We start from the raw sequence: 13,773 nt of genomic DNA, 5'->3' as shown, positions 1-13,773 counted from the left end.
CGTGGCTTGATTTCTCTCTTTTCCTATAGTTTAGAACCCTTGTTCTAGGGAACGGTGCCACCCACAGTGTGCTGGGTCTTCCATATCAGTTCATTTACAACCGCCCCCCAGACATGCCCACGGACATTGGTACGTTCTCCCAGACGACTGTAGGCTGTGTCAAGTGGGCAAAACTATCACGATTAGAAACAAGACAAAAAGAAAAAAGTGAATGTAGCCATCATGGATGATTTTAATCACAGGATTTAGTGGCTAGCAGTGCAAACTACTTTGTTAGGATTTCTCCAGAGGATGATAATCCATTTGTGTTTGCAATCATCCTGACCTTTTGTGATCTCGAAGCTAAGGCTGTGTTGTCCTGAAAACACTTTTCAATAGGAGTCTCACTTAGCATCAGGCCTCAGTCCTCTCCAGGTTGGTATCTTCTCCTGGCATGTAGTTCAGTTCCGTGAGGTGAGCATTCTGTGTGCTGGGGCAACTGTGAAAACATAGCACAAATAGGAGATTAGTGACTCTCCATTCTGAGGGCCAAAAGTCCAAGCTGGAGGAATACAAGGTAGGTTCTTGCTGAGGGCTGGAGGGAAGGGGCTATTCCAAGAATCCCTTTCGCTTGCAGTTGGCCATTTTTTTCCTGGGTTTCCACAACACCTTCCCTCTGTGTGTTCTTTCATTTGTGAGAACACCTCTGGTTCCCCATAGTGATGTCATGAGAACACCAGTCATGGCGGATGAATGGACCACCCTAGTGATATCATGAGAACACCTATCACAGCAGATGAATGATCCACTATCATGATGTCTTTTTATATATACTTTGATAGGAACTTTTTAAGTTCCTGTCTGTAATCAGGGTCACATTCTGGGGTGCTGGGAGCTAGAGTTCTGGCATGTCTTACGAAAGGGGAAGGCACAGTACGATAGAAACACAGTTGAACACTTGCTTGTGACTTACGTCATCTATGCCATGTCTTTCCCTTGTGTCCACTGTCTCCAGAGACAAGGCCTCTGCCCTCACTGCTCTTACCATCTTTACCTCAGTCGGAAACCCAGGACTCGATTCCCCTAGCTGCCTCTATCCTTCCTTTCTTCCACTCAAATAATCACTCAAGTCCTTGATTTTTCTTCCTAATTGTTTCTGCCCCTTTGTTCTATGCCTGCAGTCACTGCCTGGTGTGCCCCTTATCTCTGCCAATGACTTCTCCTGTCTGGCCTGACTTTCCTCACATTGCTTTCTAAGTATCCAGAGAACTTTAGACAAAGTACATCCTTTCTGTTTCTCCGTGCTCCCACGGCCATCACTACTAAAGAAAAGACCAAGGATTCCCAGAATGACACCGAAGGCCATAGTGACTAGAACCCTTTCTCCTCAGTGCTGTCCCTCCACTCCTACCTTCTGGCCTGTGTCCCCAGTAGTGACTCACAAGTAGAACCCCTTCTACATGGTGCTCTGTCATGTCTCCTCATGTTCTCTCCCGAGGCTCCTATACTTTGCTCTCTTTGCTTCCCACTGAAATGGAAGTCCTCCCCTTACCTTCCTACACTGTTCAAGTCTGTCTTCTCCCTGTGGGGACCTGCTCTGACTCAGCTGTGTTACATTCTGCCTGGGGGGCCTCAAAGGATTCACATCGCCATCAGAACACTGATTGGGGTTACACGTGTCAGGTCCCACTGTACTGGAAGCTCCTAGAAGCCATTTTCTCATCTCTTTTTGTTCATGCCTTGCAGTGATTGGGCTGTACCAAGCAACAGCCAGTGTGTGTTAGTTTTGAATGGATTTCATTACGTCATAGCACCGAGACAGCACTGGCTCCTAACAGAATAGCATGTGGGAAATACCCAAGTGCCTTCCAGTTTGCAGTCGGTCCCCAGCGTGCTCCCTGCCAGCACACAGTGTCTCTGAATTCAGAAACCACTTTGCCTTGCTTTGAAAGAGACACACTGGAGCCGTTAGAACAGGACAGGAGAGAAGCACCTGCTGCTTTGTCATAGCCTACCCCGCGTATACTCAGGCTCGCTCCTGGCTCTGGACAACACGTCTGTGCTTATAGCATCGTTGTCTGTTTCTGCGTACCCACATTTGGCCCATCTACTCTTGCTTATGTAGAAGTCTGCATTGGGGTCCCTTCAGGGTGTTCCTTCAGTTCCCTGCCCGCTAGTCTCACCAGGTCAGCTGCATCAGGAAGAATCAACCCTAACCAGGGTAACCGTAATAAACAACCATGCAGGAACCCAGAAGAGGAGGAAACCATGCCATTTGGCCAAAGGCATCTTTGTCCCCAGAGTGTGTCTGGCTCATTTCATATGCAAAAAACCTTTAATCCAGAAGTAGATCATGTGAATCGAACCTGAGTAACCTAGAATGTTGTTCAGACCCCATCTCTGAATGGCAATAGCTTACATGTAGTACCTTGGTTTGTCACACAGAATGCAGCCAGAATGCACTGAGGTCTCTTGAAATTCGCTTCATCCCGTCCAGGATTCGCTGGAGTGAGCCGCTGCTCTTAGGCTGTGCAGGGGTGACTAGTGTGGGGTATTTATCCCCTGAGAGCTCCTAGGTTCCATCTTTAACTGGATGACTGATGAGGATGAGTAGACCGTCCCTTTAATTTTTGGCATCCAGATCTATTTCATTTCATGGAGGAACTAGTTTGTATGTCTGTGTAGTACCACAGGCCACACCCGATCTTGTAATATTAAAATTCCGACAATACATCACTTCCAAAGCTACCGTTGGAGGGGAACTGCCCATAGGCACCCATTCGGAACATAAAATCTAGGTCCTGGAAGTTCAGTTGTCTGAAGAACTTAGCCTAGCGGAGGAGCTTCCTTTTGTTCTCTGAGTTCGGTTTCTTTTTCCATCAGCACCACTTGGATGCAAGGAGAGAAAGGAGAATGTTTTCACCTCAGAGTAGTAGAAACCTGCCCTGTGAGTTTAGCACGGTGCCAGGTTGCGTGCCCTCTGCATGCTCAGGATCCCACACCACCCACCCAAGCTCTCGTCCCCTCCTGGGACTGATCTGTACTAACTTGTGGCTTTTCTCTTAGTTCATTCTTCATGCAGCAGCAAGGGTGACTGAAAAAGGAAACGCATCCAGGGCCAATTGATTCAGCCTCAGATAAAACCTTCCATTTCCCTGCCGAGAGAGACTTCGCAGAGTCACAGATTGGGGCGAGCAGTTTCCTTTGTTCTCTAAAGGGCTTCGTGGTTATCCTTAGACCGTTTCCTTTGAAGTGGGTTCACAGACTGCAGGTCACACCCATTCAAGGAAAACCCGGTGATTTCCAGACCACATAGAGAAGATTCTAGGAGCCTGGGCAACTCTGCAGCAGATAGAGAATAGTTTCTTCCACATTGTACCGAGGGACAAATGAGTGCAAGAGACAGATGAGTCCCGTCATATTGCACGCATGGCTGCGGCGAGCATAGTGTTGCACCCGAGCCATCCTCTGTGTTCCCAGCCGTGCTTAAATGCTACTTCATCTCCAGATGCTTGGTAATCTCCGAATGTGCTGATCTGGGTTCAGGACTAGGTTGCAAGTCGGTTGTGGGCAGAAGCACTTTTCTTATTTCTGTGCCCTGCCCTGTACCTGCTGGAGTCATTGAGTGGTTTCTTGGAGCATTTGTCTGCAGTACTCATTCCAATACCCAGAGCGGCTTCGAGGCTCCTGACATATAATTGAGGTTGAACTGCCTCCAGGCTGAGTTGGGGATTTGGAAGCACACTCTCGCGGTGAACTCAGCCTTTCCCCAAAACAAGTCCCCAGCACACGTTGGAACCCATAAAAAATCTGAATAGTGTTCAGCTTCTCTGGACTTGTTCCTTTTGTACACACACAGAGAAGAGCTTTGAAAGCTAGCCAGCGTCTCAGGGGCAGCTCTCTCCTCATCTGGGGAGTGCTTGAGATTATCCATCCAACCAGGTAGAAAATAAAATGTCGGAGGTGGGCAGGTTATGTTAAATGAGACTTCTTGGATGTTTAAATACTGCAGGCTCATTGCTAGGTAGACATAACATCTCATAAATAGTCAGAAGGTGGCTTGTTTGATGACGCATTGTTTAGCTGGCATAAGCAGAATTAGTACTTGGATTCTTGCACAGTTGGCAGTTTGCCTGCTGACGCTGGAGCCAAGTTCAGAAAAGAAATGCGTTGTGGCTAGAATCACATCCTGCCGCAGCTTCCATCCTGCCGCACTGAATCCTCAGAGGGGATCTGCTGCTCTTGAGTCATTGGCAGAGCCAGTTAGAACCCAGCTCACATCCTCTCCAGTAAAAGGAAAACTAAAGAGGTAGGAAAGCCCCCGAAGATAAGCTCTAAGTGAATAATGACATCATCTTAGCTGTAACACATGCAGACTAGCTTCTAGAAGGCTAAATGGAGGAGGTCAAACTGGGCATGGTGGTGCATGCCCTTAAGGCAGAAGCAAGTAGATCTCTATGAGTTTAAGACCACTATAGCATACAGAGCAAGTTTCAAGCCATCCAAGTCTGCATAGTGAGACCCTGTCTCAAAAAAAAAAAAAAAAGTCCATGTTTGAATACTCAGTTCTGTGACGCCCATCAGTCTGCCAACCTGTGTGTTTATACTGACATTGGGAAACCCTAGCTGGAGCCATGACATATAATAGATATGTTCATAGCTTGTAAAAATTCGGAGGTATCACATTATAACTTTCATGTGAATGCTTTTTTTTAAACACACTGTTTCCTGCTGTTACCATATTTTGAGGAGTCTGTTCTTCCTTATGGTTTCTTTAAATTGTTTATAAGTTCTGTTCTTCCACTTTTCCCCACTTATTTATTATTATTACTATTATTTTATATTATTTCCCATTTCCTTTGAAAATGCCAGGGTGTTATTCTTTATGCTTACCTTGAGTCTGAGTGCTAGCAGGTTTGAAGTAGGTCAGATTTGCTTGGACTGTCCCTGAGTAGAAGAACCTTGGTTAATTTGGTTGAGCTTTTCACTACTTGATACAGATTGATAAAGATCCTATTATGGGGTGCTGGAGAGATGGCTTAGTGGTTAAGACCATTGACTGTTCTTCCAGTGGGCCTGGGTTCGATTCCCAGCACCAAGACGACAGCTCACAACTGTCTGTCACTCCAAGATCTGACACCTTCACACAGACATACATGCAGGCAAAACACCAATGCACATAAAATAAAAATAAATAATTTTTTAAATCATATTATGGAGAACTGATGTGATAGCAGTTTTCCACTTAATGGGACATTGGAAACAGGGTGAGAAACTTCAGTTATGTAGGGCTCATGTCGAAAGTGGAACCTGTGCTCCAGGCGCAAACACTGTTCATGATCGGCACTGGGATTTGTCTCAAAGCTCTTCTACTGTCCTCTGGAAGAGGGCATGGTTTCTGGGAAGAATATGCTCATGGCATTAGCTGGCAAACTCCTGGAGCTGTGAGCACCCCTGCCACTGTACCTTATCCCCAAGGACAACAGCGTATCTAGTACTGCAAAACACGTCATGTCCGCCCATCTCTCCGGACCTCTGAAGTACATTGAATGAGTCTATGTGTGCTAAGAAAGAGTGCCTTTCTGTGTGTCTGTGTGTGTCTGTGTGTGTGTTTTTAAGCACTGTGTTAATTGGAACAACCCCTGAAAGAAGGTACTATAACCCCCATTCCACAGATTATGAAACCAGAAGCATCAAATGGCTTACAGACCTTAACCAGCAAGTGTCAAACCTTGGAGAACTAACCTGGACCCAGTGTCCTAACCACTATACAGTGTAACCAGTATAGCTGTTAGCTGCCCTCCGGAAACTCTGTGTGACCCATTTCCAAATTTAACACTGGATAGCCATTAAACAGATGGGTCTTTGAAAGAAGGGGACAGACCTACCATTACAGATCGTAAAAGTGAATGCATCTACATACGCTTAGAAAAACAGCAGGCATGGAAGAGGAAAGCATTCCAGGTCTCCACTCTCTTAGGGGTCTAGAGCTGGTTGTGAGTTGAGAAATAAGTCCCAGTTAAGAATCAAAACCCATGGGAGGCCTGCCCCCTTCTGAACAGAAACAGAAAAGGGGTGGATTGAGGAAGGGAATGGGAGGAGAAGAGGGAGGGCAAACTTTGGTTAGGATGTAAAATTAATGAATAAATTTAATAAATCAAAAACCAATCAGATATGAGACAGGTGGGAATAAGTCGCCAGTATCATTTTCCTCACAGCTGTGGAAGAGACAAAAGCAGGCGGGGCTCCTAGGTCTCACCACATCAGCCCTGGGAAGAAGAACAGCGACAGGCAAAGGCCGGCTGTGCCCCTTGGTTGGCTAGAAATGGCAAAACAGGAAGCAGTTTGCCTGTCAAAGACCAGTAATCGTTAGTGCTTGCTCACGGGGAGCATTTAAGGGCAAGGCCTGGGGAGTCAGTCTCTGGCGTGTTCTTAGTGGAGGTATATTTTTACCTTGTAATAAATACTTTTTTCCCCACAAGAGGGCGCCAGAGCTCAGGGCGGATGGCCGTGAGCCACCGTGCGGGTGCTGGGAATCGAACTCGGGACCTCTGGAAGGAGAGGAGGAAGTGACGAGTGTTCTTAACCGCTGAGCCATCTCTCTGGATGGTTAATAAATACTTCTTAAAATATTTAATAAAAGTCATGCATTAAAAGCTGATCATAAACAAACACTCCATGTATGCATGGCTGACTGTAACATTTTTTGTATAGTCTCACAGTAATAGGGAATGCCAACAGTATCCATTACATTTGAATTTGTTCCATAGTGCCCCATCTTAAAACCCAGTGTAGCTAAGGTCTTGAAATTGTTCTGAACTTTACGGGTCTTTCTGGAATAAAGGGAAAACCTACCCAGGAATTTTGCTTTTGCTTAGGAAGCATGTTTTCCATATTCATTTTATGTCTTAGAACTATAAGCATGTAGAGGCTGGAAATACAGTCAACAACTTTGGGTTTGTTTGTGCATCAGAAGTCTGATGTGTTGTCTTCGGCAGCATAGCCAGTAAAGAAGGTTTTATCAACGTAGTTCTTCTCTCGTAATTCACCCCAGATGGTTAGGGTTTCTGCTGGGTTGAGACACTGTGACCAAAAGCAACCTTGGAAAGACAGGGTCGATTTTATCTTACAACTCTCAGTTTACACTGTGGAAACTCAAGGAAGGAACTGAAGCTCCCCAGCTTTCTTATACTGTCCACGACCACAGGCCCAAGGTGGGTACTGCCCCCTCTCTCCCATGAGCTGGCTCCTCCCACACCCGTCATCAGTCAAGAGAATGCCTCCCATTGACTTGCCCACAGGCCGATGGGGTGGAAGCATTTTCTCATTTGATAATCCCCTTCTATGTGACTCTAGGGCGTGTCAAGTGGACCAAAACCTGACTGGGGATACCAGACTTTTCTGTGTTTCTGCAAGAGCTCCCCCAGTGTCCCCACGGGGTTCCCGTCATAAGCTGCTAAAGTCAGTCTCTAATACGTCACTACATTAAGCAGTACGTGAATAGCATAGCCAGTGACTTCCACACAAGGAACAAACAGTACGCTTACAACTTCAAAACAAGGGTTTTAGAAATTGCTCCATTCTCAGCCATGAACTCACAACAGAGTAGAGAGGAGCTAGTAACTTCCTCCAAACACAAGTGACCGGATGACAACGTGTGTTAACATTAGCAGCGTGTGGTGTTCCCTGCTTTCTGGATTCTAAGCACACACGGGGACAGTGGGCAGCTGCTGTAAAAACAGAGCAGAATTCTCATGTTGGTTCTGAAGCCAGGGCTCAGCTTTTCTGGAGAACCCAAAGTCAAGTCCAGATTTTTTAATTTTTATTTATTTATTTTTTTTGCTTCACAATGAAGCAGAGATTTAAACAAACAAAGAAAAATTAATTTAAAGGTAGTTAATGCCAGCTGAAGTAGAAAGGTGGAAAGAGCTTCTATAGGAAAAATGATTCCTGGCTGTTGCATGGGGAAACCCTGTCTCAAAAAAAAAAAAAAAAAAAAAAAAAAAACAAAGATTTCTGGGAACTTCATTTTTCTTTTTACTGGGTCAGTTCCCTGTGATAGGACATTTTTCAAGTAGCCATCGTTACCAGAACTGATTGTGGTGGCTGATACTGCTCTTCCAGATCAGGTAAAGAAGCTTGTCAAGGACAGTCTACACTTTGCAGTATGGTGACTAAGATCAAATACTGAATAACGAAAAAATGGGAGCTGTGGAAAGGGTGGGCTCCCCAGCGGCTACTGCTCTTAGCGTCTGAGCATGAAAGCATGAAGAAAGCCTCATTTAGGATATACTGGGGGATGGTCTGCTCTCTGGGAACTGCAGAACTGACCCCAGCTGACCCCTGGAGGCCAGGTAGCTAGTGAATATAGTGACAGGCAAAGATCCCCTCCTGCACCACAGTGCACACAACTGCACAGACCATCACACCCTGAGCTTTGGGGGCCTAATAAATACATCATGGAAACTGCAGCTAGGCATTGTGGGTATAGCCACTCCTGCTGTCTTCGGAGGGAGTGTTAGCCCCACAGAAGCAGGCCTGTGTAAAGAGCACCAGCTTTAAGACATTGGAAAAACCAGTAGTGCCATTGCCTTAGATGGCTCTCACGAGGTGCCAGGAAAAATGAGCTCACTGTCTATCTGTGGTGTTGCCTGGGGATCTTCACTGTGTTCAAGGTAGCACTACAGTCATCAGAATTTGGAAGGTATATGTTCCTGTTGGTTCTGATGCATAAGGAAATACCTCTCCTGGGTTGGGTGATAGGAGATCGTGACCTGGGAAATCACACAAGATGTCAGAGCTCACTCTTATTAAAGGTACATTCAGCCTAAAAGCTCTTGTATACTTGGTTCAGTGTAGTTTATGTGTTGTGTGTGTGTGTGTGTGTAGTTTATGTATATATCCTATCTTTATTTGAAATAGATGAGCAACAATGCATCAAGGACTAGTGAGATAGCTCAGTAAATAAACTGGTGCCTGGGGCTCCAGAAATAAGATGGAGGAAGATGAATAAGGTAACAGACATGACCAGCTAGACTTGTATGCACATGTGAACAACACCCACACACACACACACACCACTCATCAGAACTCTGTAGTTAGCCTTTTCCACATCAAGGTACAGTGTTACTGCTAAAGAGGCTGGAGAGATGATGGCTCAGCAGTTAAAAGCTCTTACAGAGGAGTTAAGTCCCCAGAACGCATGTTAGCCAGCTCACTTGTGACTGCTTGTGACTCCAGCTCCAGGAGAGACCCAAGACCTCTGATCTTTAGCCTCCGTGGACACATTCACATGCATACAGTTAAAAGTAAGGAATCTCATAAAGAATACTTATTCTAGAAAAATGACCACACCAAAGATTGGCTGTTGCATACTAATTCTGTAAAGTCATCCAGCCAAACTTAACTATTGCTCAGGTCACATCGCTGGTACTTCGGGCATGTCATTGGTTACCCAGTATCTCCTTTCTAAAAGACAAAGGAGGCTGCCTGAAGGGTCCCTGCTGGAGAGCAAGCTGACATCACACAGGAATCCCTGCTTCTTTAGTCTGGAACCTGTGCTTGCGGCTCCCAGAGGTGAGCCAAGGACCTGCACTGCAGTCTAGTATAGCAGAAGCACAGGAGAGGCTCACGAAGTGAGGCCGCCCGCCAGACTTGCACGCACACAAACAAAATGCAAAAATCTGGCCCACTTCTTATTTTCCCACCCGAAAATCTAACCACACTCACCCAACTGTTGCACGGTGTCAAGACAACTGTCAGTTACAGTGAATTAAACCCTTTGTGGCTAAAGACACCGGGAAATTCCCTAACGTTGTGTGGCTTGCTTTTCCTAAAGCAGCTGGGTGGTCTTTATGGTCAGTAAGGCATTAAGAGCTTGCAAGCATGGTCTCTTTCTTACCACTGCCTCCCAAGTCAGTGGAGCAGTGTCAGGAAAGAATGGCAGCTGTTCCTGCATCTGTATTTGTTTCAGCAAAACGTTTTTATTAAAGCACGTGTCTAACTCACTGTTCCATCCTATTGATGACTAAACGTACACCAGGGCCCATTCTTGTCCCCTCTGAACTCACGCACCTCTGACTTACGGACTGTTCTGCTAGACATCTTGCTCTTGCGGACCTGACACTTCATAGACACTGGGCTAAGTAGACCGAAGAGAATTTTGATAGGGAAAGGAAGGTGCTGGGATTTTTACTGTTTCCCACGGAGTGTGAGGCAGTCTGGCTTTGCTGAATGGGGAGCTGGCAACTGTCCCACAAACATGTCATCTCTAACTGCTTACAGTTCTTTAAAGTAGGAAACTCTTTGCTTAAGATGGACACTTCCGGTGCACACACTGCTTTATCTACTGACTGTTCACTTTTAGGGGGAAAAATTCTTACTGACGGCACAGAATAGCATAGTAAATAGAATTCACTTTGAAAAAGAACTTCTCCCATTCTGTTCGTTTCATGGTAAATGGTGTATTTACAAATAGCCACCCCTCTCCAGACCTTCACCTCCACACTGTACGGTAGCTGGCGCCTAGGGTTTCTTTCTGACAGGGCAGAATCCAGATGAATAAACATGCCTAGGAATTACGTTACCCCCAGATAGCACATTGGTCACTAAGCATATGTTAAGGGTCTTGCTGCTTAGCCACTTACCTGGAGATGCACCTTAGAGTGAGCCCCGCCTGGTTGCCTTCGCTCTGGGTGAGAATTTTATGCTAATGCAAGAAGCTAGTTTGCATTTCTGACAAACCAAGTAAACCCAGAGTTGGTTTTTCTAAAGCCTCCTCACTGTGAGCGTGGGCAGAGGTCCAGCCCCTCAGGTTATCTTCTGCTTTCCCTAACCCTAGGGGAGCATATAAAACTCAGTCTTCCAACGTGGAGCAGCAGTGGGCTCTGCACAGTGGATTTTGCTTGTCTCAGCTGAGCTCTTGTTTTGTCCTTAGTCATCAGCTGGACCAGCTTGCACCACCATAGCCCCATCTGGTCCTGCACACAAGGTCCCTCACATAGGGACCTGGGAAAGGCTGGCTTTAGTATTGAAGTTTAAGAAGCCACTTTCTGATTGCCTACAAAAGCGGGTAACTTAAGGGAACGTCAGATGTGGTAAGTCCCTCCTCTCAGGAAGGCCTGTATTCTATCTGCTGCTTTTGCTAGGATGCCTTATTCTCAGCCTGGGTGCCCATCTGTCCCATGCTAGTCCAGCTGTGGAGTTAGAAGGACCATTGGTCGTTATTATAAAGTTGTCCTGATCCACTGTGTGAAAGTGTTTACCTTCTGTGGATATTAGGCAGAATTTCCCAAAAACCATAACCTTGTATTGGTTGGACAAGTTGTAGAGTTTACTTACATTGGGGGCCTTTGACCTCTGCCCATCCATCTTCCTTCATGCTCAGTTTGCCTTACATGGGGTTCTTCATTCATGAAAGTCTGGGGTGGGGGAGTTAGAATCAGGAGGTAAATAAGAGCATACACAAGATCTTCATCAGACACCTAACGGTTTCATTATTAGCTTTCCCATCCTGTTTCATTACCTTTATAAACAAGGGGTTTATTTAGGTCATAGTTCAGAAAGTTACAGGGCCTGGGGTCAGCACCAGCTCAACTCCAGTGAGGACCACGTGGCAGTAGGGAAAAAGGGTGGGACTCACTCTTGGGAAACCTTGAGATCTCAGGAGAGCCACCCTCACTACTTCTGAGGACGTGGCCCCAGTGTGGCCCCAGTGACCTAAGGGCCTCCTGCCAGGCCCTCCCTACCTTGGAGCATTGCAGGCTGAGCTTGCACCAGGGGAAGATGACTTAACATCCGCACCATAACGCATCCACTTAGAAGTGGGCAGCCCAGGGACACATGCAGAGTGCCAGACACTGGGAAGGGATGGCAGCTTTCGTGTTGTGCGTGTTGTGTTGTAGGTGGGAAGAGACAGTCTTGCTCCTACCCTGTCATTAGTGGGTGGGTAGTGGTGATATAAAATAAGAGCTGAATTAGGATAATGAGAGGCAAAGGGAAAAGGAGCGAATTCCCCACAAGTGATGCTTTTCTCTTCATGGTTATTTAACTTTGAAAGAGAACTTGAAAGGAGTAGCAGTGGGTTCTCCAGGAGACAAAGAACTGAGTGTGGGAACCAGACAGGTAGGTGTGAGAGCCTTTATTGCAGTAACTAGACGCATACAGGAAAACACACAACTCCAGGACTGCACTGGTTTGTCTGTCACAGAAAGGCAAGGTGGAAGGGGAAACCATGGATGCCTGTTGTGCCACCTGCCTCTCATTTTCAGTGAGGGTATTTTGTGTTTTGTTTTGTTTTTGAACGTTCATTTCTTGGATATTTCTTTGGATCCTGGTGAATGGATGGTAAAACAAGTCCATGGGAAGATTTGAGACATGGCAGAACCTTTCAGTAAAAAGGGCAGGTGTTTGTAACCTCAATATTTCATTCATGGGTATATGCACATACGTGTGCTCACGTGCATATGTGTGTCCTCACAGGCCAGAAAAGGGCATTGGCTCTCCTGCGCCTGGATTTGCATAGAGGTGGTTTTAAGATGCCCAATAGGTGCTGCTGGGAACCAAAGTCAGGTTCTTTGCGAGAGCAGCAACTGTCCTTAACCACTGAATCGTCTCTCCAGCCCCTGCACCTTTCTTTAGTACAAAAGAGACCCACCCATATTTATCCATGCCTGCAGTGTGGCCATATTGTAGGCACTGGGGACATGGTAATAACAGAACAGACGGGGAGGAAGACAGGCAGTCACCACACTCACGAACAGCTACACAACTGTAAACATAAGCATGGTGTGATTGACGTAACACAGGCTTACCGTCTGCCAGGAGCAGAGCACTGTCTGGGAAGCTGGGGGAGTGTTCCGGGTCCCTCTGGGGGGTGTCTGCTGACTGTCCAGTGGTGGAACTGTAGAGGACACAGGGTCGAGAGAGTCACAGCGCTGCAGTGTTTAGAGGTGGCTTCTCCGTCACTCTCCAGTTTAGAGACATCAGCCAGTGCTGCTGTTCCTCCGTGGAGTCGCAAGGCCTGAGATTTTGCCTTCAAAGTGTTCGTTCTCGGCACCAACAGCGCTCTCCTACTGAAAGAGAAACCCCTGTCCGTGTTGTCAGACATGCTCAGAATCGGGTGCTCACATCAGCTTCCTGTGTCCACAGCTCCTACAGAACCGTTACTGTGCAAGTTTGCGGATGGAGGACAGAAGAAGAGGCAGAACCCAAACAAGTACATCCCTAATGGGCGGCCCTGGCACAGAGAAGGAGAGGTGAGACTTGTAAGTCCTTTCTTGAAACTTGAGTGTGGCTGTGCCATCCTGAACACTCATGGAAAGCCAGCCCTACAGGGGCATCTTGACTGGACTGCCACACCTCTGAAACAGTCCAGACTAAACCACCCTGTCGGTGCCTTGTCACACAAAGGCTGTCGGACTACAGCTGTCTCTGGTGCAGGAGTGCTGAGCGTGCCCTCCCTGGGAGGACAGGTAGAGATGGGAAGAGCTACACTGCGCTTCTGTAAAACGATGGCAATGAAGGCGTTGGAGTGCGGAGGTTCAGCTTTCTCAGAAGGTTTTCATTCATCGTAGTCAGGAATCTTTAATGACCTCAACATTAGAATGAATAGTATATTTGTCACCGAGAATTAATTGACCTTTATATTTTAGGTTGTTTTCTTACTGAAAAAATATTTTGTCATACACAATATTCTGATCATGCTTTTCCCTCCCCACCTCTACACACTGTTTCTCTTTCTCCCCCCTCCCCTCTCAAAAGCAAACAGACAGGCAAACAATCTTTTGAAACATC

General features: G+C 46.4%; 1 protein-coding gene across 8 annotated transcripts in view; it reads left to right on the top strand.

Moving 5' to 3' along the window:
* Rbms1 (RNA binding motif single stranded interacting protein 1) overlaps positions 1-13,773 on the top strand; it is a 216,769-nt gene that overhangs the window by 190,314 nt on the left and 12,682 nt on the right. For 4 of the 8 annotated variants that reach the window (XM_013345987.2, XM_013345989.2, XM_026778648.1 and 1 more), the window contains exon 7: positions 13,129-13,244. In XM_013345987.2, coding sequence (XP_013201441.2) covers positions 13,129-13,244 — 116 coding nt within the window. The remainder of the gene's footprint in view (positions 1-13,128; positions 13,245-13,773) is intronic. The other 4 variants (XM_013345990.2, XM_013345988.2, XM_026778651.1 and 1 more) reach the window with 1 other exon arrangement.

This window comes from Microtus ochrogaster, chromosome 4 (assembly GCF_000317375.1).
Source record: "Microtus ochrogaster isolate Prairie Vole_2 chromosome 4, MicOch1.0, whole genome shotgun sequence".
In the NCBI taxonomy this organism is placed as follows: domain Eukaryota; kingdom Metazoa; phylum Chordata; class Mammalia; order Rodentia; family Cricetidae; genus Microtus; species Microtus ochrogaster.
Note: the sequence above shows the minus strand (reverse complement) of the source record. Positions and strands in the feature narration are given on the sequence as shown.